The sequence below is a fragment of the Corythoichthys intestinalis genome, chromosome 10 (assembly GCF_030265065.1).
Source record: "Corythoichthys intestinalis isolate RoL2023-P3 chromosome 10, ASM3026506v1, whole genome shotgun sequence".
Taxonomy (NCBI): Eukaryota; Metazoa; Chordata; class Actinopteri; order Syngnathiformes; family Syngnathidae; genus Corythoichthys; species Corythoichthys intestinalis.
In genome coordinates this window covers 48,138,521-48,165,432 of record NC_080404.1, presented here as the reverse complement: position 1 = coordinate 48,165,432, position 26,912 = coordinate 48,138,521, and the positions used below count along the sequence as shown (strand labels likewise).

Sequence of the window (26,912 nt, the reverse complement as noted above, 5' to 3'; positions counted from 1 at the left end):
ACGTCAAGGTTTCAGGGTTTTTTTTCCAGTGCATTTTTAATACATGCACGCACACATGAACCCCAACACAGAAACACACACGCACATTAAAGCTATATTCATCTTTTGCCCATGAAACATTTAAGATTTTATGATGGCAGTAGTGACACAGAATTAAGCTAGCAATTACAGAAAAATAGCTGTGGCCATAAAACAGTCATATAAATTTCACTTTTGGATTGTACTTTATGCTGAATGCTTTACCATCACAAAAGCTATCAGAGAAATCACACACAGACAGAGATGCAAAATAACATGACATACTAATTGCTAGATGCAGTCCGTGCCAAATCCAATCATTAAGTTCAGCAGCTTCGACAAGGTTAGAGCCGCTATCAGACTCCATCATGTTCATTTGTAGCGTTAGCTGCTAGTGTTAACTGCTAGCGTTAACCTGTGGCCTGGCTACAAGTAGAAAGCACTGAAAGCACCCTCTCTGGAAATCATGAGAAACAGGGAGGACAGCAGGTGAAAGCCCGTCTGGAGGCCGCCAAGAGTCTACGTAATGTCGGGTGAAAGTTTGGCGAACCTCCCGTAAGCCACACTCCATCACGTTTGCTTGTAGCGTTAGCCGCTAGCGTTAGCCTACCGGGCTTCTGTTTGTTTGACTTCCTGATAAGCACGTGACTCCATACGTAAGCACACTGACTGATTTCTTAAAGGGGAATGAACGTAGCCGAACAACACAAAGTAGAAGCGAGATGAAAAGACTGTATTTTCTTGTTTTATTAAATTACCGAATTTACCGACATGGTCAAAATTACGTCGGTCATTGTGAAGAATTTTGGTAACGTTAAATTTTTGGTTTACCGCCCTGCTCTACCTCTGAGCCAACCAAAGACTGTTTTCTTAAAGGCCTAGGACGTTTTGCAGCTTTTTTTTGTTTTGTTTCATCTTTTATTTGAATTTGCCAAATCAAACAACTTTTACTTGATATTCAGATTTTTCGGATAGTGCTATCTACTGTATTATTATATACGGTACAGTATATCTAGCATTCAGACCTAGCTAAAGAATGGATTCAGGCAATTCGAAATAACAGTTCCAATTAAAATTGGAGCCATCCGCTTGGGGCTTCCCCAAACTTTGAGATCATAAATAATTGCAATGACCTTACTTTTATTTCTTCTGCATTTTTATTATTTTGCTTGGACTGTTGGCCGCCTGCTAGGATAGCAATGCTTTTAAAGTTGTTGGATTTCAAAAGGTTGCACTGGCCTACCTGCTGAGAGAATCACTGCAGGGCCAACCTGTCCCATGGACCAGAAATTTATGACCTGGCCCTTCCTTTCCCTTTAGGTAAGGAGGTCCAATCACTTCCTACTTCAAGGAATGACTAAACAACTTTTACTGTGCCTTTTTAAATGGCTTTATCCCACACTTCTCTTTTTCTTTCTTTACAATCTGCTCGTTCCTGACGTCTTCATCCACAGGTGCTTTGCGAATGCCCAGATATTGTAATCTGAGGTACATTTTTAGAGCTGCCAAAATATCTGGTGTGTGGTGTTAACTAAACGCATTATTTTTTATGGCTATACTTTATTCATTCCCAGAGGGGACGTTCAACTTTTACAGTCTGTTTTTGTTTCATGTTATTCAAGCAAATGTATGCACACACACTCACACACACCAGTGTACACAATGGATTTAAAGGGCGTGCAGGCAACGGTGTCGCAAACCAGTATGATGCTGAAGGGCATTTCCACAGGGAGCGGACTGGCATCGCTCTACACCAGGGGTTGGCAAACCGGTCCTCGAGGGCCGCAGTGGGTCCTGGTCTTTGTTCCAACTGACCCAGCACAGATAGTTTAACCAATGAGGTTTCAGCAGAAATGAGAAGCACCTGACTGCAATTGACTGATTGCACTTGTAAAACAGCAGATTGGTGAAAAGGTGTCCTCTTAATGGGTTGCAACAAAAACCCGCACCCACTGCGGCCCTTTGTGGAATAGTTTGCCTACCCCTGCTCTACACAGTAATACCTATTACCAATATCTATATTTTCCTCCGGGCCAGTTCTCAAACCAAAGGCAAAGCACTTGCATTGATACGGAGCATACGTGTGTAGCGTCAATTATCCCTTTAAATGTTACCCATGTAACATCAGACAAACGAATTGCATGGACATTAGTAATCAAAGTTTGCAAACACAGCAACCTGAGTTTACCATCTCACATCCTCATGGCTTTTAGCCTAGTGTAACACATTTGATACTTTCAGAATTTCATTATTTTGAGACTAATTTAGAATTTTGAAATTAAAAAAAAAAAAAAAGTGATGGGTGCAAGTCAACACATGCATCAGCAGGTTCCATGAGAAGAAAAAAAACTGGATTTAGCTAGGGTCATAGATATTAGAGCACTTATTACACATATTCATTTAGATTTTTCTTTTTCTACAAATTTTTAAAAAGTACCATTAGGACCTTATTTTTTAAATTTTGGGATTCCCTGACAATTGCTTCATGTTGCAGGAATTAAGGGGTTAAAAATTCAAATGACTGAAGTAAAATTGCTCTCTAAATTGCAGTTGTAAGGCGCTTGATCTCTAAATTGTAAGCAGCACATGACAAAACAGATTTATCTATCTTACATTTAATTTCGTGGTAAAATTCCAACTTGGAATGCCATTAAACATTCCAATTTGATTACAGTATTTTTTTTGGTTTTTTTATTTTTTCTTATTTTTTAGCAAAATGCTACTAATTTTAATTTTAATTTTCTGTAAATTATTGTTGGAATGGAAAGATAAGACACAAGACGGATATATACATTCAACATACGGTACATAAGTCCTGTATTTGTTTATTATAACAATAAATCAACAAGATGGCATTAACATTATTAATATTCTGTTAAAGCGATCCATGGATAGCAAGACTTGTAGTTCTTAAAAAATAAATGTTAGTACAAGTTATAGAAATTTTATATTAAAACCCCTCTTAATGTTTTCGTTTTAATATAATTTATAAAAATTTCAATCAAAAAAAAAAACAAAAAACTAGAAGCTCGCCATTGTTTATGTCAATAATTACACAATGCTCAGCATGCTGAAATCCATAAAATCAGTCGCACCCAAGCGCCAGAAGAGGGCGACAAAACACCAAAAAAACACAAGTAACAAGTGGACATTACACTGAGCTGTCATTTTAATCTGTTTGAGCGGGCCATGTGCGTTAAATGCGTCAAATATTTTAACGTGATTAATTAAAAAAATGTCAAATACCAGCAACCTTGTGTGAAAAGCTTGTGAAGAGTTACAGAAAACGTTTGGCCTCCGTTATTGCCAACAAAGGGTACATAACAAAGTATTGAGATGAACTTCTGGTATTGACCAAATACTTATTTTCCACCATGAGTAGCAAATAAATTCTTTAAAAATCAAACAATGTGATTTTCTGTTTTTTTTTTTTTTTCACACACTGTCTCTCATCGTTGAGGTTTACCCATGTTGACAATTACAGGCCTCTCTAATATTTTCAAGTGGGAGAACTAAATAGTTATTTTCCCTACTGAATATAAAGGAAAGAAATAAGTACAGTAAAAAAAAAAAACTGACTGCAAGCTTAACAAGTTTAACAATCTAAAAAAAAAAATACTAGCCTAATGGCAAATTGCAAACAACTATCAGGTGTATACCCCCACCTACTGTACAAGAGTGTGCAGCACCCATCTGAAGGTGCGCTGCTCTCACTGTTGGTTTGTATTGGTCAATATATTGTTCACCTGCCTAATCTTGCTTGTATTCGTGTTGCTGCCTCGAGTGCTCAATTAGGGTGTAGTTGCACCGGGCATATCCATTGCACCGGAGGCATGAAGACGAAACTATCAATTCAAAATGAGAAAAACAAACAAACAAACAAAAACAAAAGTAATGTGTAATTCATTCGACAATTTGAAAAGTAGTGGAGTAAAAAGTACAGATACGTGCTTTAAAATGTAGTAAAGTAAAAGTCAAAAGTACCAATTCATATTTGTACTCAAGTCTAGATACACAAGACAATGTACTTAAGTACAGTAACAAAGTACTTTTACTTTGTTACATCCCACCACTGCCTAACAGCACTTGTATCTTAAGTGCGCACTGGCAAGTCAAAGCAAATCAGCCAAATGGGACAGCTTCTATTTCAAGATATTCACAAGTCAGGTCACTTGTACATTGAAGGGCCTACAGATTGAAGTCATGCTTGATTTAAAAAAATATATATATATTTTGGCTTTTGCTAATGAAAACATATTCTCATGATGTGTGCATCCTTTAACTATACAGCTGGTGTTTAGTTGATTTCAGGTGAGTAGTTTTACTACCCTCAGGCGCATTACATGTCAGGAGTTTACTGCCTGACTCTCCATCAGATAAATGTGAAGATCATGATTGTGGTTGTCTCTCTGTCATAAAGTCAAACAGGTGTCTTGTAAGGCTCATGATTGGTATATAGATTTACTCACACAATAATCACAAATGCTGCGAGAACATTACATAGTTTAAAAGAAATAAATAAAAGATAAATGCAAATGTATCAAAGGTTGTGCAGGTTGATGGGCCGGCATTCCATATACCGTATTGGCCCGAATATAATACGGACCTGATTATAAGACGACCACATCTTTTTCAAGACTGAAGTTTGAAAAGACTTTTTGAACATCAAATTAATTTTTATACAGAAAATACAGTACATCCTAAACAAATGAGTATATCAATATTCATTCATTCATTCATTCACTATGGGCAGTAGGGACACCCTGAACTGGTTGCCAGTCAATCACAGGGCACAAGGAGACATATATTTGAGAGAAAAGGCATGTTATTTTGCCTCATTCAAATCTTAATATCTGAACATTTAATTATGTAAACTAAAGTACAATCACATTCGTAAATGAATGGCTTCTGGCTTTTGAAATGTAAATAAACCAATCTATTGTGATAAAACAACAAAATTGCAATAACTGCATTAACCATCAAAGTGAAGTCTAACTAACTGTAGTCTTGAAACAAATCTGAATAAGGAAAAACATTGCAATACAATAATGCAAACTGGTTAAACTTGAGAGTAGCTGAGATCTGTCATGACAGAACATCGCTTCAATGATATCTGGCGCCATCTAGCGTCATGAATGGGGAGCGTAACAGATCTGTGGTGACAGAACATCGCTTCAATGATATCTGGCGCCATCTAGCGTCGTGAATAGTAGGGGTGCACGGTATCATCCATTTTTTGAAACCGATATCGATAACTTCATGCTCTTTAAGGCCGATACTGATACGATAACGATAAAATATATATATAATTTTTCAATGTATATTCACCTGAATTTTGAACACCTGTCGGTCAAAAATACTAGTGGTGGATTCAGCATAGATTTGCCTTTGACCTAACCAGAATTTTCATGATGGCATGAACATTATTATAATGAAAAAAAAACAAAAACAAGAACAGTTTTGACTTCAAATAAAGTACCCATATTAATTCTTCCATTAAATATAATTTGAATCAATCAGAATAAATCAGTCAATATCACTGATGATGTGTTCCCCTGAACAATAAGCACTGATCTAAAACAAACATAAACCCAACAGGTATTGTGCTTTGTCAGCAGATAAAACATTTGGTGCAACAGGAGAGGAGACTTTTGTCGTTTTGGTCTATGGAACATGCTTTTTTTTTTTTTGCCGTACTAGAATAAAGTGTACTTGCACATCCACTCAGTGGGTGGCAGTGGCGCTCTCATTTTCAAAGTGCGCGCAGTATTTTTGAAGTAAACAAGAGCACTCAGCACACTGAAGAGACTCACGAAGAGCTGGAGAGCTGTGCGCCGTTTTCCGGCTGGACTCACGCAGCGACCCACTGTCTTCTCCGGTTCTCACGTGTCCGCCCGAGAAGTGCCATTTTCGGCTTGGGATCGTCACGACGACCGCCCTTACCTACGGTTCTGCCTCGGCCGCCGAGAGTGCGCTTTTTTCGGGCCGTTTGCCTTTTGGCTTTGACATTTAATACAGTGGTAGACGAGGAAAGACCACTGTTTACTGTGTCTAAAAATGATTATAGCGGACAGCTGGAAGCCAAATCAATTAAGACGCCACTTAAAGACATTAGACCCCAATCTCACTGATAAACCGCTTGGTTGTTTTTCAACGAAAACGTGCCGAATATTGCCAACAATCGTCCCGCTTTGTCAGTGTTATATCAGTAAACCAGTAAGCACTGTTAGCATGCTCAGTGCAAAATAACCCCACATCATTGCAAACTGGAGGTGATCCTGGGAGCAGCGAAAATAAAAACTGTCCTTCTGTCCAAAGACACTTTTTTTTTTTTTTCTTCTATTCAGTTTTGTTTTTTCGGTAAAAAATTTTTGGCATATTGTCCTCATGAGTTAATGTTTCTAATCAATTTGAATTTGTTATTATTTACTGATTTTATTTTTCAGTATCAAATGGTCAGAAATGTACCTTGAGTGTATTTTTACAGTTTGGATGTGACTTTTTTTTTTTTTAATTCAGGCAAATTGATGCGCGTTAAAGTCTTTTCTGTTAAAAACAAAACAATGTTAATAAAGTTATACTTTATAAGTTCATCTCTGTTATTTTCTCTAATAGAAAAAAAAGAATACAATGTGAGGCAGAGGCGTACTTATAATAGTAATATTATAGACAAATGATACTATGTACAGTGGCGGCAGAGTTTGGGGGGGGGGGGGGGCGCGAAACATTTATGTCTTCCTTGGGGGGGCGTAACAGAAAATAATTGAGAAGCACTGCGTTAACCATCTTGAGTAAGCTATGTGAAATCCCTTATTGATAGTAATGCTTTACTTTCTAGTATTGACGACATATACAGTACACCAATACAAACAATTCTCTGCCTCTGGCCAATGCTATACTGTGTTCTGGTCCTTTCAGTGATTCAGCAGCAAATTAAGTTAAAGTCTGCTCGGGAAAAAAATAAGCCCCTAAATGTTGCCATATGCAGGATTGCATGGGAACTTCCTGAGGAACACATGTTGTTCAGGGGCTCTTAGAGAGGTGTTAAATCTGTGTTCTCCATTGAGAGAACAGCAATAAATGTTTCAAAAAAATTATAATTGAGCACATCGATTCCAAATTGGTGGCAGTCTTGTTTAATCCGATCTGACATAATACACGGGCCAATTAGCTTCAAGTGTCAGACAACCCACATGCTTTGTTTTGTGTGACACTTAACTTCCTCTTGGGTTTTTGCCCAAAAATCTAACATTCACCACTGTACTGTGATCATTTTGACCGTCCTCCAGCAATGAAAGTTGAATTTGTGACTTAATATGGGGTATAGCAGTAATGTATTTGTGATGTGTTACCCTTTACAGGACTACTGGTTTTCCCTGGTCTTCAAGCGTCTGGTCGGACCAAGGGTCTTAGCCGTGCGAGTGGCTGGACTTCAAAGGAAGCCGCAAAAAGGACGAGTTATATGGGACAAGCTGCGCATCTACGCACATTGTACCAGCTACTCAAAGTATGTACTTTGACGCTTACAATCGCAAATAAAAGGGACAGAAATTATGCAGTAGTTTGGTATTTAAAGGGAACCACAGAAAGAAAGACTTGTAGTTTTAAAAATATAAAATGTTATATAAGTTATAATAATTTGGTATTCAAACCCCTCTTAATTTTTTCGTTTTTATAAAATTTGACAAATTGGTTTAACTAGTTTTTCGCAATAGTTGTTGACGACGCAATGCACTCTGGGCGTGACGTCATTGGGCAGCGCTGCCATACTTCACAGTGTCACTCGTTAGCTACGTAAACATGTCGTTGGTTCTACCCTTCTAATTTGAACCGAAGGGAAAAGCGATGAGCAGGGCAGCACTGTCGATATTTCACAAAACGAGCAGCAAAAGCAACTAAACGAAGGTCTCCAACAGGATTCGAACACGCGTTTTCAGTGTGAAAGTCAAGCACGTAGGCCATAAGACTATACTTCAGCTTGACGTTAGAATCATGATTTCCGTGGTAAAGTCATCACAACCTTCATGTGTTGTCTGTCTGTGCGGTAAAACCTGACAGGAAAACGCAACTGAAAAGAAAGTGCGGCTGGCTTGACCATGGAATTAGAAAACACTGCTCACTTCAGACAGCAGGCAGACAACAATAACATAGGGATTGCGTAAAAGTGTTTATTGAACACAAAAAAAAACACGGGATCACAAAAAGGGAGACACAAAAGGGGTCTGTGACGGGTCGGGATCAATTTAAAAAAAAAAACTGAGGGAAAACCGCAGTGAGAGGCAGACAAATGAAAAAAACAAGGCAATGATGCAACTTGCCATTAAGGGATATACAAACAGTCAAATGGCAGCAAGTCAGCATCTTGGCAAACCGCCTAGGATCGGTTTAAAGACATTGCCTATAAGCTGGAATTGGATGCAGGTACGACATTGGGAATTTATCCCACAACTCTAACAAAACAATTTGACCAGCAGCAGAATGTGACAAAATCATGCCAGTTGTCATATCAGCTTCGCTTGCTAGCTAGCACGGCTATTCTCCCAGTCCAGCCCAACTGCGTCATCACCCCCAGCGTGCATTGCGCGTGTAAAACATGGCGCCCTCTGTAGGTCAGAATGTGTACTAAATATTATAGATTTTTAAGTCAATGGCAATAGAGCTGAAACGAATACTCGAGCAACTCGAGTAACTCGAGTTTAAAAACTGATCCGGGTAATTTTATTCACCTCGCGGAATCGTTTAATTTTGCCAGCTCTAAGCATCACGTTTTGCCCGGACTACTTTTAATGCGGCACAATGCGCTGATGTCACGTGTGAGAGGAAGAAGCAATAAAAAAAAAATTAAAAAATAAACTTTCTGCAGCCGACAGCCGCTATAAACTATGCCGACTTTACTAAAAACTACGGCCACATGATGCTAATGTGGTAGCAGGTAGTGTCCGATGCGTCTCATAGATATCGTATGCATTTAGAACTAGATGTGAAATGACAGACTCGGCCGCGTCTGGGCAGCGTTAGTAAACAGCCGCCATCTTTAAGCAGTAGACTTCTCAGCGCTAATAAATATAACGTTAATGTCACTTGCTCATGTAACATTAGCCCTTCGGAGGGCTAGGTTTCTATTGATTATGACCACTGTCGATGCGTGGCTAACGTGTCTTAAATAGAGGCTTTATTTAATCTGTAAAAACACAGCACTGTAGAGTGATGAGGGTGTAAAATTAAAACATAGTAAAGCTAACTGTCAGTTTTAGCTCAGTAGTCATTGCTGAATAAAAAACCAAGTAGCACTGGTCCCTAATGTGCTCCAATACTGCAGGTATTATACATTTATTTGAACACTGCAAAAACTCAAAATCCTATCAGTACTTACAGTATAGACGAACTTAAAACTTAACTAGAACTTAAAAATAGCTTGACACATATGGAAATTCAATTGAAACACGTGGGAAAAAATCCTAACTTTTAAGTGATGTGTGTTATCAAGCGTAATTACATTTTTAGGTAAAAAATACGTATTTTTATAAGATTTAGAAGTTTTTTGAGTGAAAGCAGTGATTTTTTTTTCTAGTCACATCTGAGATGCAATTGTTGGCTGTTTTCAACAATGTACATCGGAAATAAAGACATTGATTGACTGAAAATGGTTCAATATTGGATTAAATGTCTTTTTTTCTCGTGTATATTTATAATTGCTCTTTACCTAAAAAAAAAATGTTTTATACGATTACTCGATTCATCGATAGAATTTTCAGTCGATTACTCAATTACTCAAATATTCGATAGCTGCAGCCTTAAATTGCAAAAATATATGTGTTTCTCATAGCATATTATAGTAAAACAGAATTGTAGGTTATTACAGCCTACAAGTCTTTAAGTCCAAGGTTCCCTTTAAGGTCGACACAACAAATCAAGGAATCATTTGGGAATGTTGCAGAGGATTCTAATTAAAAGCGGGTTGCTTCTTTACCACCCTTGTGTCGTCCTGCATACACCTGCGGGAACAATAAAAATCACAGCCAGCCAACTTTACTTCCCATAAATAAAGCAAACCTCGGACACCCGCACATTTACAGTTCTGAACCTATAAAACTTAACGGATATCAATTATCAGGTGTGTGGGTTCTCTCTTTCCGCTCTCAAAGAGTTGCTGAAATGTGTGCTATGCCTCGGATTGGCTGGAGGGGGTGGGACAATAAGGTCGTCTGTGCAGGAAGGAGATGAAGAGTACCACCATGGCATGTTCAAGGTTATCATTTAACCAAGGCCAGGGGCTGTCAGCACCAGGCTAGATTTACGACCTCATGGGCTCACTTACAGGCTAGACTAATGTTCAAGCACCACACAGGTAAGATGGTTGAGGTGGTAAATGGGCTACAGTTGCGTAACAAATTTAATGATGAGGTTACGTTTCACGTCTGTTAGATAGTTGAAATACTTGCTCACAGCAAGCCACCTGGTGTTTGTGGAACAGTCATAGCCAGATAGATCTGGATTGAAATTGTACAGCAGCCGTTATCAACTTTTTCCACGCCTTGGAGAGTTTTATTGCATATTTGTATGGTTCAGCAAAGAAACAAATACAAAAAATGAATATACAACTCACTTGGTGATAAAAAAAAAGAAAAAAAGAAAGTTTTAAATTCCAACGGCCTAAACAAAGCAGCTTTGGTGCATGCAAGTCAATTAGCAATAAACTAGGACTGCCAATATCATTTCTTCAGTTTAGCTTTCTTTTTCCTGTAAGTTGCAGGATTTTTTTATCTCATTATTTAGTCTATTCCTCCATTAAAATAAAAATCCAGCCCAAAAACATTTTTTTTTTCTAGCTAATAGCATAGACATCACTATCAGTTGACAGGACCGATCCGTAGGGGGCCTATTTACAAAAACTTAAAATTCAAATATTTTAAAAACCAATGCCGCTAGCGACTTAAAACCAAAACAGGCACTAGGGCTGGGCGATATGGCCTTAAGTACGTATCACGATAAATTGAGCAGATTTACCTCGATAACGATAAATGACGATAAATTCGCCAAGCGGACTGTTATATAATTTGAATCGATGCATGGAAAATCCGGGACCAGTGGTTCACCTTGCTGTTGACTCCCAAGCACTTCTGTCAGATAATGTTCAATTTCTCCCAGAAAATGATTGCAATTGCAAATGCTTTGGTAGTAATATCTTCGTTTATTTTGCTTGCAATGGTGAAACACAAAAGAGAATGAAAAAGAAAATAAATCATTTTCATTTTACACAAAACTCCAAAAATGGGCCGAACAAAAGTATTGGCATCCTCAGCCTAATACGTGGTAGCACAACCCTTAGACAAAATAACTGCGAACGCTTCCCATATCCATCAATGAGTTTCTTACAATGCTCTGCTGGAATTTTAGACCATTCTTCTTCGGCCAGCTGCTCCAGGTCTCTGAGATGTGAAGGATGCGTTCTCCAAACTGCCTTTTTCAGATCTTTCCGCAGGTGTTCTATGGGATTCAGGTCTGGACTCATTGCTGGCCACTTTAGACGTCTCTAGTGCTTTCTCTCAAACCATTTTCTAGTGCTTTTTGAAGTGTGTTTTGGGTCATTGTCCTGCTGGAAGACCCATGACCTCTGAGGGAGACCCAGCTTTCTCACCCTGGGCCCACATTATACTGCAAAATTTGTTGTTAGTCTTCAGATTTCATAATTCCATGCACACGGTCAAGCAGTCCATTGCCAGGGGCAGCAAAGCAACCCCAAAAAATCAGGGAACCTCCACCATGTTTGACTGTGGGGACCGTCTTCTTTTCTCGACCTCGTTTTTTTTTTTTCCTGTAAATTCTATGTTGATGCCTTTTCCCAAAAAGCTCTACTTTTGTCTCATCTGAACAGAGAACATTCTTCCAAAACGTTTTTGGGTTTCTCAGGTGAGTTTTGGCAACTCAAGCCTGTCTTTTTTATGTGTTTGGGTCACAAATGGGGGTCTTCTTGGGTATCCTACCATAGATTCCCTTTTCATTAAGACGCCGGCGGATAGTACGAGTTGACACAGTTGTACCCTCCTACGAAACATCTACAACCCTAAGGTCGTCTGGAACCGGTCTCCTGTATGTTCCAAGAAAAAGAACCAAGCAGGGTGAGGCAGCATTTAGTTTTTATGCTCCTCACCTCTGGAACAAGTTACCTGAAGGTCTGAAGTATGATCAAACTGTAAGCTCCTTTAAATCAGGGCTAAAAACGCTTTTGTTTATCACTGTATATCCATAACTGTCTATATACAGTATGTCAATCTATTTGCTTTCTATTCCCCTTGTGCTTATCTCCATTGCTGATTTCAATTATTAGCAGTAGTAGTAGTAGTATTTTTGTTTTATATTTTATTTATTTTATTCTATTCATGATTAAATGCGATTTCTATGTATAATTTTATTTCCTGTTTCGATTGTCTTTGTTTTTATGTTCTTTTGATTTTAATGTTATTTTTATGATTTTCGTGTGATGTAAAGCACTTTGGATTGCCTTGTGTTGAATTGTGCTGTATAAATAAATTTGCCTTGCCTTGCCTTGCCTTGCCTTGGACTGCAGGACAGCTTGAAACTGTTTGGATGTTACTCGAGGTTCTTTATCCACCATCCGCACAATCTGTCGTTGAAATCTCTCGTCAATTTTTCTTTTCCGTCCACATCTAGGGCAGTTAGCCACAGTGCCATGGGCTTTACACTTATTGATGACACTGCGCACGGTAGACTCAGGAACATTCAGGTCTTTGAAGATGGACTTGTAGCCTTGATATTGCCCGTGCTTCCTCACAATTTTGCTTCTCAAGTCCTCAGACAGTGCTTTGGTCTTCTTTCTTTTCTCCATGCTGAATGTGGTACACAAATGGACACAGGACAGAGGTTGAGTCAACTTTAATCCATTTTAACTGGCTGCAAGTGTGATTTAGTTATTGCCACCACCTGTTATGTGCCACAGGCAGTGTTGGGAATAACACCGTGGCAGTGTTGGGAATAACACCGTTATAAATAATGCTATTACATAACAGCGTTATTTTTTCAGTAACGGGGTAATCTAATTTTTTTCCCGCCGTTACAACGCCGTTACCGTTACTGAAGGTCCAAAGCGGTGCGTTACTTACTCTGACTAAATTGAAGAAACTACCAGCCGTAGCGAGTCTGCTCTGCTTTGTTTATTTGTCATCCAAGACTTGGGGTGCGTTCAGGTTCGAGAATAGCGCACGTGTTTTGTTTAGTGCTTTTTCTTAGCAAAGATATACCACGCAGGACGTACTGGCACTCTGTTTCTTTAATAGCGCATATGACTTTAACATAAACACAAACGTACGGCTCCCGGCAGGCCGTGTCTCTAGCTCACTCCGGCATCATGTGAGAAAAACAATAATGGCGCCGTGTGCACTTTAGGGTGCCTCGGATAATTCAGTATCAGAATATTACAGCACGTACTTGTTATGACTCCAGGCTGTTTGTCCCTGCTCATTCAATTAGACAATGCTTTCCAAACCTTGCTAACGTTTCGGTGTTTGCTACACCTGACTGCTAGCCTCGTTCCCATCCACCACTGTCAGCCAGCAAGAATGCTGCTTCCATCTAGAGAACGGCAGATGCTTTGAGGGTGACGGGAGGAGTAGGGGGACGAGGCTACCTGAATGCACCCCCTGGATAGATGCAATGGAAGTGATTGTGATTGGCTGAGGGTTAGAGTCATGTGTCATGGTAAGCTAATCAGAGCCGGTGTTTTCACACACAAACCGGAACAGCGCGTGCGGCAAACACACACGCAAAACAGATGCAGAGGGATATGATGGCAGAGCATTCAGAGGAAAATTTGTCCTTTACGAGGTGGAGATATAAACACTATTTCAAGTCAAAATACTTGAAGTACAGTAGGCTATGTCTGCTTGACCAGTTGTCTCAGGTTGTGAGAGTTAGATTCAATTTATTAAAATCACTTTATATTGTTTACTGCTGATTGTTATTTTATTATATTGTTTACTGTTTATTTTTGTTGCACTTCAAGTGTAGGATAAATCTGTTGCTGGTGAAGTGCAATGAAAATTACAAGGTTCTATAACACAACTACCTGTCCTTCGCTATTCAACTGACTCGAATACTTCTCAGAAAATTTCAAATTCTTTGCCATACAGCAACTTCTTTTTAAAGTAACGGAAATAGTTAGTTTCCCTGGTAACTAGTTACTTTTACTATAGAGTAATTCAGTTACTAACTCAGTTACTTTTTGGAAGAAGTACTAACTATAACTAATTACTTTTTTAAAGTAATGTGCCCAACACTGGCCACAGGTAAGTAACAGGTGCTGTTAATTACACAAATTAGAGAAGCATCAGATGATTTTTCAAATGGTGCCAATACGTTTGTCCTGCCCATTTTTGGAGTTTTGTCTAAAATGATTAATTTTTTTCCATTCTCTTTTGTGGTTTTTTCATTACAAGCTAAATAAATAAAGCTATGACTACCAAAGCATTTGTAATTGCAATCATTTTCTGGGAGAAATTGAGCATTATCTGACAGAATTGCAGGGGTGCCAATACTTTTGGCCAGCAGTGTATGGCACACAGCAAGGTAGTTGTAACAGCCCCTCTTGGATCAAATTGTATTATCTTTATTTGTTTCATGTTGTGGTTTTACAAAGGCTGACAGTGGATGGTGGTTTGACAGCTCTGTGTTAGCAACCAGCATAAATACGCTCATAGGCAGTCGGCGGTTTAGAAAGATTAGATACTTGGCTTTCGCAACCTTTTTAGTGGTTAGCTTTCTTTTTCACTTTTCCAGCAAAGCATCAACATCAAACACTAACAACACATGTTTATGTTCCCCTTATGGAGATCTGAGAACATCATCATCGATAAGGTCTCATTATCTCTTCCTCCATCTCCAAGATTTTTTTTTTTACACACTGAGCCAAACAGTGTTCTCTCACTTGTATTTAAGTTGTTTTTTTTAAAGATATGGCTTACCTTGAGGCCAAAGAATAATAAAAATTTATGTAGAAATAGGAATTAATTTTAGAGCTGACACGACCATGTTTTTAGAGCAAAAGCAGACCCTAAATTCCAAAGCCAGCATGTGGTACTCACTAGAATTATGTTGTGTTTGAGTTCGCATCGGAGCAGTTATTAGATTTGATCATGTTTGTCTTATCTGTCTGTAAAGTTATTTATCTTTGGCCGGGCTCTCTATCAGGTTGTGTCCCCAGTGCTTTGATTCTAACACTGTTGTTTGTGTAACCCAAGACATATTGCCAGTGACGTTCACATGCTTCACGGGACCTTTGACTTTCAGTTGCTTTTTCGTGTCGGGGGCCATATCGGGAAAAAATGTGATGCGAGCATCAAGCAAAGGATTTTAAAAATATATATATATATACTGGACTGTCTCAGAAAATTAGAATACACAATATTCTAATTTTCTGAGACAGTCCTGTACATTAATCCACCATTTAAAGCAGGGGTGTCCAAACTTTTTGCAAAGGGGACCAGATTTGGCGTGGTAAAAATGTGGGGGGCCGACCTTGGCTGACGTCCTTTACATAGAACAATATACAGGACTGTCTCAGAAAATTAGAATATTGTGTATTCTAATTTTCTGAGACAGTCCAGTATATATATATATATATATATATATCTTGATTGTCAGCTACATTTCTTTTTTACTAGTTCCTCTGCATAGTGATATAGATAAAATGTTGTCAGTTATCAGTTCTACGCTCTATAAATGCGGTTTCTTGAATTTAAATAATAAAGAACAACATTGGGTACCACAGTAATACATAAGCAGAGTTTAAGGGTGGCCAAAAAGTGTCATTGCATGGAAATTGACTTTCCTATATAAAGTAGGGCAAATAAGTATTTAGTCAACCTCAAATTGTGCAAGTTCTCCCACTTGAAAATATTAGAGAGGCCTGTAATTGTCATCATGGGTAAACCTCAACCATGAGAGACAGAATGCGGGAAAAAAACTGAAAATCAGTTTGATTTTTAAAGAATTGATTTGCAAATCATGGTGGAAAATAAGTATTTGGTCAATACCAAAAGTTCATCTCAATATTTTGTTATGTACCCTTTGTTGGCAATAACGGAGGCCAAACGTTTTCTGTAACTCTTCACAAGCTTTTCACACACTGTTGCTGGTATTTTGGCCCATTCCTCCATGCAGATCTCCTCTAGAGCAGTGATGTTTTGGGGCTGTCGTTGGGCAATACGGACTTTTAACTCCCTCCACAGATTTTCTATGGGGTTGAGATCTGGAGACTGGCTAGGCCACTCCAGGACCTTGAAATGCTTCTTACGAAGCCACATCTTTGTTGCACTTGCTGTGTGTTTGGGATCATTGTCATGCTGAAAGACTCAGCCACGTCTCATCTTCAATGCCCTTGCTGATGGAAGGAGATTTTCACTCAAAATCTCTGGCCCCATTCATTCTTTCCTTTACACCGATCAGTCGTCCTGGTCGCTTTGCATAAAAACAGCCCCAAAGCATGATGTTTCCACCCCCATGCTTCACAGTGTGTATGGTGTTCTTCGGATGCAATTCAATATTCTTTCTCCTCCAAACACGAGAACCTGTGTTTCTACCCCAAAAAATTATTTTGGTTTCATCTGACCATAACACATTCTGCCAGTCCACTTCTGGATCATCCAAATGCTCTCTAGCGAACCGCAGACGGGCCTGGACGTGTACTGGCTTCAGCAGGGGGAAACGTCTGGCAGTGCAGGATTTGAGTCCCTGGCGGCGCATTGTGTTGCTGATAGCATCCTTTGTTGTTGTGGTCCCAGCTCTCTGTAGGTCATTCACTAGGTCCTCCCGTGTGCTTCTGGGATTTTTGCTCACCATTCTTGTTATCATTTTGACGCCACGGGGTGAGATCTTGCATGGAGCCCCAGATCGAGGGAGATTATCAGTGGTTAGTATGTCTTCCATTTTCTAAAATTTGCTCCTACAGTTGATTTCTTTACACCAAGCGAAGAGTGAAGAGTTACAGAAAACATTTGGCCTGCATTATTGCCAACAAGGGGTACATAACAAAGTATTGAGATGAACTTTTGGTATTGACCAAATACTTATTTTTCACTATCATTTGCAAATAAATTCTTTAAAAATCACAATGTGATTTTCTGTTTTTTTTTTTTTTTTTTTTTTTTTTTTTTTTTTTGCCACATTCTGTTTCTCATGGTTGAGGTTTACCCATGTTGACAATTACAGGCTTCTCTAATCTTTTCAAGTAGGAGAACTTGCACAATTGGTGGTTGACTAAATACTTATTTGCCCCACTATATATATAAAAGTTGTAAAGCAAGAAAACAAACAACAAAAATGAAGGAAATGAACAAAAAAAGATATTCTTATAATGCGGGGGGGAAAAAAATTCGAACAGATCATGTGACTAGCACCTAAGACGGTCATTTGCTTTGCATATTGTTTTCACACCCAAAAAAATAGGGGAAGGCAATTTTATTTTTCAAATGATTTTTTTCTTTGATTGAAAATATTTTTTTCATGATTGAAGCCACTTTTTGGGGGCTTGAATGATTTAGACACAGATGTCCTTCCCATAATATGGCCCAAACACAGAAAGGATTGGTAAAATCAAAGAAAACTTTTTTAAGGAAAAATGAAGTGTTCAAATGCAAATTTTTGAGTCTCAAATATTTTTTCGCATTCAAAAACATTTTTTCTATGATTGAAATGTTTGGTTCTTTTTTTTTGTGTGTGAAGCAACTTATTTTTTGATTGAATTATAAATACACAAATGTCCTCGCCACAATGTGGCCCAAACACAAAACAACATTACAACATTACTTCAGTCAAAAAAAAATCAAATAAAAATAGCTTTCAAATGCATTTTTTTTTTATTTCAAATCTATTTTTGCAAACACATTTTTTTGACTGAAGTGACTTTTTTTAATTTAAAATCTACATTTTGATTGAAGCAGCTTTTTTTTTTTTTTTTTTTTTTTTTATCGAATAATGAAGACACAAATCTACCTCCATATGGCTCCACCCAGTGGATACAATTTTGACTGAGGTAACTACATTGGCACGACACCGGCAGGTGTACCATATTCAATGGATGATAATCTCAGCGATAAGTATAGCTGTCCTGCTAGCAGCCTAAATTTAGGATTCCCCTCAAGAATGATGGAAAACAAAAAATTATTTCATTTTCACTCATTTTCAACTTCTTATTATAAATATTCTTGTATGTTCATTTTATTGCTGACTCTGCGTTTCATGGTCCCACTGCCCCCCCTGCCCCCCCTGCCCCAAAAGTCAAAGTCTGCCTATGGTAATACTTCATGTTCACTCATATTCTTGAGCAAAATTAGATCAAATACGTTGTTTTAAATTGCATCGCAGCCCATTATAAAGCTATGCAAGACTGATATCTCGTTGCAGTCTTGTTTAATTATAGCAAATTCAACAAGGCAAGGTCACACTGTAATTAAGCTGCTCTCATGGTAGTGAACAAAGATACATCCTGTGATTATAGCAACAGAAAATATATAAGGTGGAAAACACTCAGGTGACTTGACGTTCCGCTCTGAGACCCCCAATTTGGCCAGATTTCAAAATTGTCATATATGCATGTGTGATGGTCATTGGAAAGCTTAAAATCTCTTTTCTGGGGGAAGAAATTTTTTGAAAAGGAAACCCCTAAACCCTAACTCGAGGTGAGAGCATGAGAGAGCATAATTAAAGACACCACGATTTAACGAGATATTATCGTGTACTTACCTTGTTTCGAGCCAAAACCTCCGTGTTGCATGTCTCACTGAGTGTCAAGACACAGCTGTGAATGGCTTCAGCCGGAGTTTTTGGATATTTTATGGGTGAAACACGGTAATATAACAAAGGTCACAATGCAGAAATCGCAGACATCAAGCAAGGGGTGGTCGAGATTTTCTTTTTCAATATTTACCCTTTTAAACGTTTTTATTTTTGTTTTCAATTTTTCTTTTTTTGGATCGAATATTTATCATCTAAAATTCAGGGAAAATGTGACAGTAACAAAAAAAACAATTAAGTGATAATTATGAGTTAAATATCCGTGACCTATTTACAGACACTATTATTTCATTGTAACGTTGTTTGTTTAAAAGTTTATGTGAGTGAACAATTTTATTAAGTTGTTGTTTTTGTTGTTTTTTTTTTTTTTAACTACATTTTATACTTGAATTAATGATGTTAAGCCAAAAATGATAGACATCTCGAATAATAAATATGATAACTTACCTTCTTTTTATGGCTGGGTTGAAACAAAAGTGGTTGTGCGGTGTCTGTAAACTGGGGTCTCCAGGGTAAAACGGATAATTTAAAATAGTTTGGGGGCTTAATGCGCCATGAAACTGCTATGGCAGCATGTAGACATATTTTTCTATCAAACACAACAGTTATTTTTGGCTTAAAATACAGCAGTTTATTTCAAAGAGGGATGCAAGAGCAGAAACAACTTTTTCAGCCTTGTCTGTTTTCCGCCATAAGCAAAATGAACATGTTGTGATTTTCTTCATTTTGCAAGTCACAACTACATGAGAGGATCCATCACCATCTATATCATCAATTTACATCGCTCACGAAAGAAAATCAAGTTGGCGGGCACACTACGGAACAAGACTGTGCATCAATACCTTTTGCAGCCCTATGGAAAAGACGGACTTAAAGCCAAGTTAGTAACACACACACACACACACTCCAAAAAATGAAACATGTTATTTATGCAAGAACCTCCTTTCAACTGGTTACAACCCGCAACTGCTTAAGTAACTAATATGTCGTTAAATGAAAAATGCTTAGATTTAATAAGATTTGATGAATTGCTTGAACGTGTTAAGCATTTCTTATTCAAACCTTTTACATGCAAAATGTATAACCACCTTTTGTTTTCTTACATTTGGAGTGTTCTTCAGTAAGCACAGAAGTCAGGGTCCCTGTTATGTGGTTTTTCAACTGAACACACTCCAGCTATTTACAGTCAACAGACAACACTACTTACAGTGGTGGTGTCACTTCACCCACAAGTCTTTGCACCTGCTTTGTTTTCTGACACATGCACTTAAACAGGGTGTGGCAGATTAACTGTGCCAGCACATTTAACTCTGCCAGGGGTGTCTGTGTTCCACTTACTTAATTGACACCGCGTCAAGAGCGATCTTGAAACTGCTAGTGTTAAAAAAACACCCAAATCCACACCAATTTTCTAAAAAAATAATTTACACCAAAAAATCTACTCCACAGATTTTGCTGTGTACGGGAACCTCAGAAGGACAAAAGTCGTACAATTTGTGCAATTACGTGACATACTGTATATACTAGAGGTGGGAATCTTTGGGCACCTAACGATTCGATTACGATTACGATTCAGAGGCTACGATTCGATTATGAATCGATTATTGATGACACCCCCCGCTATTAGCTGCAAAAAGCCTCGCAGGCTTAAATAGACAACTATTTCAGTATCAAGTTAACAGTTAAAAACAATAAATGATATACTCAAATCCCCATTCTGTATCAGCAGCTTTAAACTACATTCAATTAATTTAATGTTGTGAATCAACCGTTAAAGTTGTTAAAATTGCTCCCGTTATTCCATAATGTCCCTTTTGTCTACTTTCGACATGTGAACGTTTTAAAACTATTTTAAAGATAGCTAAAATATTAACTTGAATCTAAAAAGTTAATTCGGTTCGCTACAACAGCCTTGCAGGGAAGTCTACTGCTTTAAGATGGCGGCCGTTTACTAACGCCCGCATCTAGCTTTCTGTCCATGTGCCGCTATCACCACCGAGTCTATTTTGCATCTAGTCCTATATAAATATGATATCTACCGTAACATTATGTGGACGTACTTTGTTGCAGCTGTCGGCAGCAGTCAGGTATGTTGTTGTTTTTTTGTCTCGCGGCATTACCCGAGGGGCCGGGTAATGACAAGCATGATGTCTGGCTACTCTCGCTCCCTTCCTCATTGCGTCCCGAAGACCGCGCGGCACGCTGAGTGTGTTTTACTTCCGCTTTACTTGACATATTTCAATAATCGGAATTTGGATGTTTGTGAATCGTTCTCGAATCTTCCACGGCCGAATCGCGAATAACCTAAGAATCGGAAATTTCGCACACCTCTAGTAAATACTCAGCAATGGTTTTTCATAATAGTTTTAAATGACTCTCTTACATGATGAATACAACAATGGGTTCAGTAATGTGTAAAAACACAAAGCTAATATGTATATACAATGAAAAACACCTATTTAAAAGTTCAAATCACGTTACGTATATATTAAGCAATGCTTATCCATAGGTGTTATAATTGACTGTCTTACATGATAAACAAAACAATGGATTCAGTAATGTGTAATAACACAAAACTAATGTGAACTAATGTATGTTTTTCATACAATGAAAAACATCTATTTAAAAGTTAAACTCGTGCATGTGCATTTTTTAAGTGCATACAAGCAACATGACTGAAACAATTGGTTAATAAGAATTTAGGCAACAACCACCATTTAATTTAATCAATACCAAAATATTGTAATACAAATAATGTATTTTATATTTATTCTTGTTAAATCCACTTTGCCATAATTTATTCTGACCAAGTGCAATTTAATAGACCCAGCATGCAATGTTGATAAAAAGTAAATCCCCAAACTTTAAAACTAAAATGTATTGAAGTTGCACTAATGTCACGGCGTCACCTGATTTGTGTTCGATCTCTTCTTACTTCGTTTTAAATTGTTTTAACAGTCCTCTTTTTATGAGTGTGCAATATATTGTCACTCTTGAAATAATTTCCAAGATAATTTTTCCCCCTAATTTTCCAAAATTGTTTGTAAATCTCAAAACATCATCAAATATCTATTTTTTTCTAATCATTTAAGCTATTAAGGAGGCATTGACATGTTTGTTGTCAATTACCCTTAGATTTAATCTTTTTATCTCGCTAATTGACAGAATTTAAATGTTGGGGAAGTGGTTAGTTAGCCTTTTTTTTACTGTATCATCTGAACTAATATGTGTGTACTTTTGTCTGCATTAGCTATGTGATATTTACTGGAGATACTAATGGAGACATGCGCCTTAAACAAAATTGCAGCGGTGGTGGATCTAAGTTTTAGGAGTTAGGGGGAAAAAATACATAAATTGCAGAGCAAACCAAAGGGGCCTTTATTCAGAACTTTTTGATTCCACTGCACTTTAATGAAGAACGCCCTTCTAACAGATGTGGATAAATTTGTTTGTGTAGCCAAATTTTTGATTTATTTGTTTTGTTTTAATGGCTGTCACATCCAGCTTTGTTGAATTTATTTGGATTCACAGCAGTTTTTTAAATTTCAGTATTATTATGGAATTTCACTTGTTTAAATAATTCCTCTTTTTTTGTTGTTTATATCTAACCCACTGTACCTTTATTCGAAAAGAAATTCATACCTAATTTTAAGCACACCCTGTAAATGTTCACATTAATCCAGTTTATTTCATTCAGGGTTCTTTTCTGGTTGTCTCAAGGGTTGTCAATTGCATTGTTAAAGAATTACCAGTGGATGTTGTGGGTGTGCCCCTAACTTGCAGCTTAAATTTCTGCGTTTCCACATTAAATTGCTGGTATACAGTCCAAACTCTGCTTCATTGCATGATTAGATGAGAGGTGAAATGTCTCCCAAGACAACTCGAAAAGTTGTGAATGAATTATGTATATACCAACACTTACAAACAACGGATGATATTTTGCAATAAATTTGTTTAATGTTGAAAATTAAAAATGATAATGATAAATAAATAATTCGCTGCCTTAAAAAGTGTCAGAAGTGGGGAGAATACCGTTTTTTCAATACTGTTATTATCATATTGTAAAGAAAGCCATTGATAGTGACTTCAGTGAATTTCATAGGAGAGGCAGTAGCACCCCCAAGTGGGCAAAAGATATACCAAATCAGGGGTCGGCAACCCAAAATGTTGAAAGAGCCATATTCGGCCAAAATAACAAATATGTCAGGAGCCGCAAAAATGAAAAGCCTGAGAGAAGCATTATGATGAAGGCAACACATGTTGTATGTATCGATATTAGCCTACTATCAAAATGACTAAATTGGCTATAAATATATAATGAGCCTTCATGAATAAATGTTTATTTTCCTTGCAGTGCATTCTGTAGAGCAGGCGTGTCCAAACGTTTTGCAAAGGGGGCCAGTTGTGGTGTGGTAAAAATGTGGGGGGCCGACCTTGGCTGACGTTCTTTATGTAGAACAATATATTTAAGCAAATTTTAGCAAGCCATTCCTTGTGTCACATTTGCTTTGTTATTATTTTTAATTAATAATTTCAACAATCTCGCAACTAGCCTTTGTGGCATTCTCTTTCGACTCTCGGGCTCTTGTGAAATACTGCTGCTGTAAAATTAAACTAGATTCAACTTGCTTCAATTTCTCGATACGTATCTTCCCTGTGATCTTGTCGTACATGTCAGTGTTTCTTGTTTGGTAATATTGCCTCAAATTGAACTCTCTAAAAACAGTGACTGTCTCTTTGCAAATGAGGCAGACACAGTTGTTGCGTATTTTAGTGAAGAAATAGTCCAATTTCCACCTATCCTTGAAGCGTCGACCGTCGCAGTCAACTTTTTGTTGTTGTTGATTGTCGCCATTTTAGAAAATTGGGAGTAAAGAGTCACACGGGGTAATGTTGCTTAGAGTGCTGCTGCCTTTTAGTGGGTAAATGAGGAGCAGCATTTAGTATGTAAGCTACTTCATATCCTGGTAGCTGTACTAGTGACCAATTTATTAAGTGTGTATGCAGGCCAGACGTTATTGATTTTATGACAGAGGCTGGGGGCCGGATGAAATTTGCCCAAGGGCCGCATTTGGCTCCCGGGCCGGACTTTGGACATGTCTGCTATAGAGAATGACGCACCACGTGACTACTTGTACGATGCTGCCTCAAGTTTTTCATTACAATATTAATGAATTATGTTTAATTGCTTTGATAAATTTAAAGAAATTCAAGAAATCCCAATTTTGATGTCATTTTGTCTTTTGAAGATTTGAAAAAAAGAAAGAAAGAAAAAAAAAACGACAACAAAATAGAATGTGCATAATATGCCCCTTACAGTGGGGCAAATAAGTATTTAGTCAACCACCAATTGTGCAAGTTCTCCTACTTGAAAAGATTAGAGAGGCCTGTAATTGTCAACATGGGTTAAACTCAATCATGAGAGACAGAATGTGGGGAAAAAAACAGAAAATCACATTGTTTGATTTTTAAAGAATTTATTTGTTAAACATGGTGGAAAATAAGTATTTGGTCAATACCAAAAGTTTATCTCAATTCTTTGTTATGTACCCTTTGTTGGCAATAACGGAGGCCAAACGTTTTCTGTAACTGTTCATTTTCGCTTAGTGTAAAGAAATCAATTGTGGAAGCAATTATTAGAAAATGGAAGACATACAAGACCACCGTTAATCTCCCTCGATCTGGGGCTCCATGCAAGATCTCACCCCGTGGCGTCAAAATGATAACAAGAACGCAAAAATCCCAGAACCACACGGGGGGGACCTAGTGAATGACCTACAGAGGGCTGGGACCACAGTAACAAAGGCTATATAGTCAGATGAATCCACAATAGAACTTTTTGGTAGAAACACAGGTTCTTGTGTTTGGAGGAGAAAGAATACTGAATTGCATCCGAAGAACATCATACACATTGTGAAGCATGGGGGTGGAAACATCATGCTTTGGGGCTGTTTTTCTGCAAATGGACCAGGACGACTGATCTGTGTAAAGGAAAGAATGAATGGGGCCATGTATCGAGAGATTTTGAGTGAAAATCTCCTTTCATCAGCAAGGGCATTGAAGATGAGACGTGGCTGGGTCTTTCAGCATGACAATGATCCCAAACACATAGCCAGGGCAACAAACGAGTGGATTCGTAAGAAGCATTTCAAGGTCCTGGAGTGGACTAGCCAGTCTCCAGATCTCAACCCCATAGAAAATCTGTGGGGGGAGTTGAAAGTCCGTGTTGCTCAACGTCAGCCCCAAAACATCACTGCTCTAGAGGAGATCTGCATGGTGGAATGGGCCAAAATACCAGCAACAGTGTGTGAAAAGCTTGTGAAGAGTTACAGAAAACGTTTGGCCTCCGTTATTGCCAACAAAGGGTACATAACACAGTATTGAGATGAACTTTTGGTATTGACCAAATACTTATTTTCCACCATGATTTGCAAATAAATTCTTTAAAAATCAAACAATATGATTTTATGTTTTTTTTTCCACATTCTGTCTCTCATGGTTGAGGTTTACCCATGTTGACAATTACAGGCCTCTCTAATATTTTCAAGTGGAAGAACTTGCACAATTGGTGATTGACTAAATACTTATTTGCCCCACTGTATCTGGGCAACAAGAATAGTGCAACAAAACACAGCCTGCGTTCATAAAAATAAATAAAACAGCACCCTTTTGAAAAGGTAAAGTATATAATCGGAGTTTATGTACCTGAATAAAAGCGCAGGGTGTTCAATATCGATCACATCACACGACTCATCTCAGGTATGCTGCCGCTGAATTAACCACCCCAGTATATAGCCGCCGGTTTGTTTTCAACAGTCGCCCTGCTGATAGAAACGTGGGTCGCAGGCTATGAGTCAAATCTTTGTTGACAGTAATGTTGAAATGCAATATTTATTCTACACATTTTTACAGCATTGGAAAACGTTAAGATTGTTTGTGTCATTTTTGTCCTCCAACAGAAACCATGTTCAAACAAAAAATATATTTCCCTTTCCCATCATTTTCCATTTTCAAACATTTTTAATACGGTCCAGGTAGCCACTAGGGCAGCGCTAAAGAGCCACATGCGGCTCTCAAAACACGGGTTGCTGAACCCCGCACTAAATAAACAAACAAATCATTTTCTCCATAATATAGTTTGGTAAACTATAAAAGCGCAATTACGAATCCTGTTCTTCTTCTCTTCTCTTTCTATCAGACATGTGCAACTGAACGGCGAGAGGCTGTTAATGCTGGACAATGAGACCTTTCCGGAATTGAAGCCAAAGACGTTGCGGGCAGGACGGACAATAGCCATGCCTCCCTTGACCATTGGCTTCTACGTTGTCAAAAACATTAACGCATACGCCTGCCGAAGATAACAAAGATCAACCTTTTTTTCTTCTCCAAATTTCTACTTAGAGATCTAAATGTGAGTCCCGTTGTGACGTCTTCAACCACATCCTCAAGGGCACGTGAGAAGTCAGGACATTGTGGTACGGGTCACCAACTTTTTGAGGACATAATGCTCTTTGGTACTGATGAAAGCTACCAGTTTGATAGACAATTCTGAAACAAATTTGCTGAAATTTTCTTTGATTATATACAGTATTATTGATAATTACCAACAGTCATCTAAGACTGATAATGATAATAATACAGTGATCCCTCGTTGTCGCGGGTAATGGGGGCCAGAACCCGCCGCGATAAGTGAAAACCACGTAGTAGCGCCCCTTCAAAAAAGTTTTTCTTTTTTTTTTTGGTTTGTTTTTTGGTTGTGTGTTCAATGTATTTATTCAGATTTAGCATTGGAAAGCGATACATATAACATGTTTTTTCACTATTTTTTCCCAAAGTATTAAAACAAAAACAAAAAAAAAACCTTATGTATATATATATATATATATATATATATATATATATATATATATATATATATATATATATATATATATATAGTTTTTTTGTCTGTTTTGTTTGAATAAATGGTTTTCAAGCACTTCAAATGTAATAATTATGTTTTAAACATGTTACTGTCCCACTGAATTATTTTTCAACTAGAATAAACTAGAAAAATGCTTGATTAAATGCTTCGTTGAGTGAATCCA

At 37.8% G+C, this 26,912-nt stretch overlaps 1 protein-coding gene across 1 annotated transcript in view; it reads left to right on the top strand.

Annotated features, from left to right (window-relative positions):
- Window positions 1-26,575, top strand: part of hpse2 (heparanase 2) — a 163,967-nt gene extending 137,392 nt beyond the window's left edge. The window contains exons 10-12 of the mRNA XM_057847579.1: window positions 7,380-7,525; window positions 19,559-19,705; window positions 26,024-26,575. Coding sequence (XP_057703562.1) covers window positions 7,380-7,525; window positions 19,559-19,705; window positions 26,024-26,186 — 456 coding nt within the window. The 3' untranslated portion in view covers window positions 26,187-26,575. The remainder of the gene's footprint in view (window positions 1-7,379; window positions 7,526-19,558; window positions 19,706-26,023) is intronic.
- Window positions 26,576-26,912: the final 337 nt, after the last annotated feature.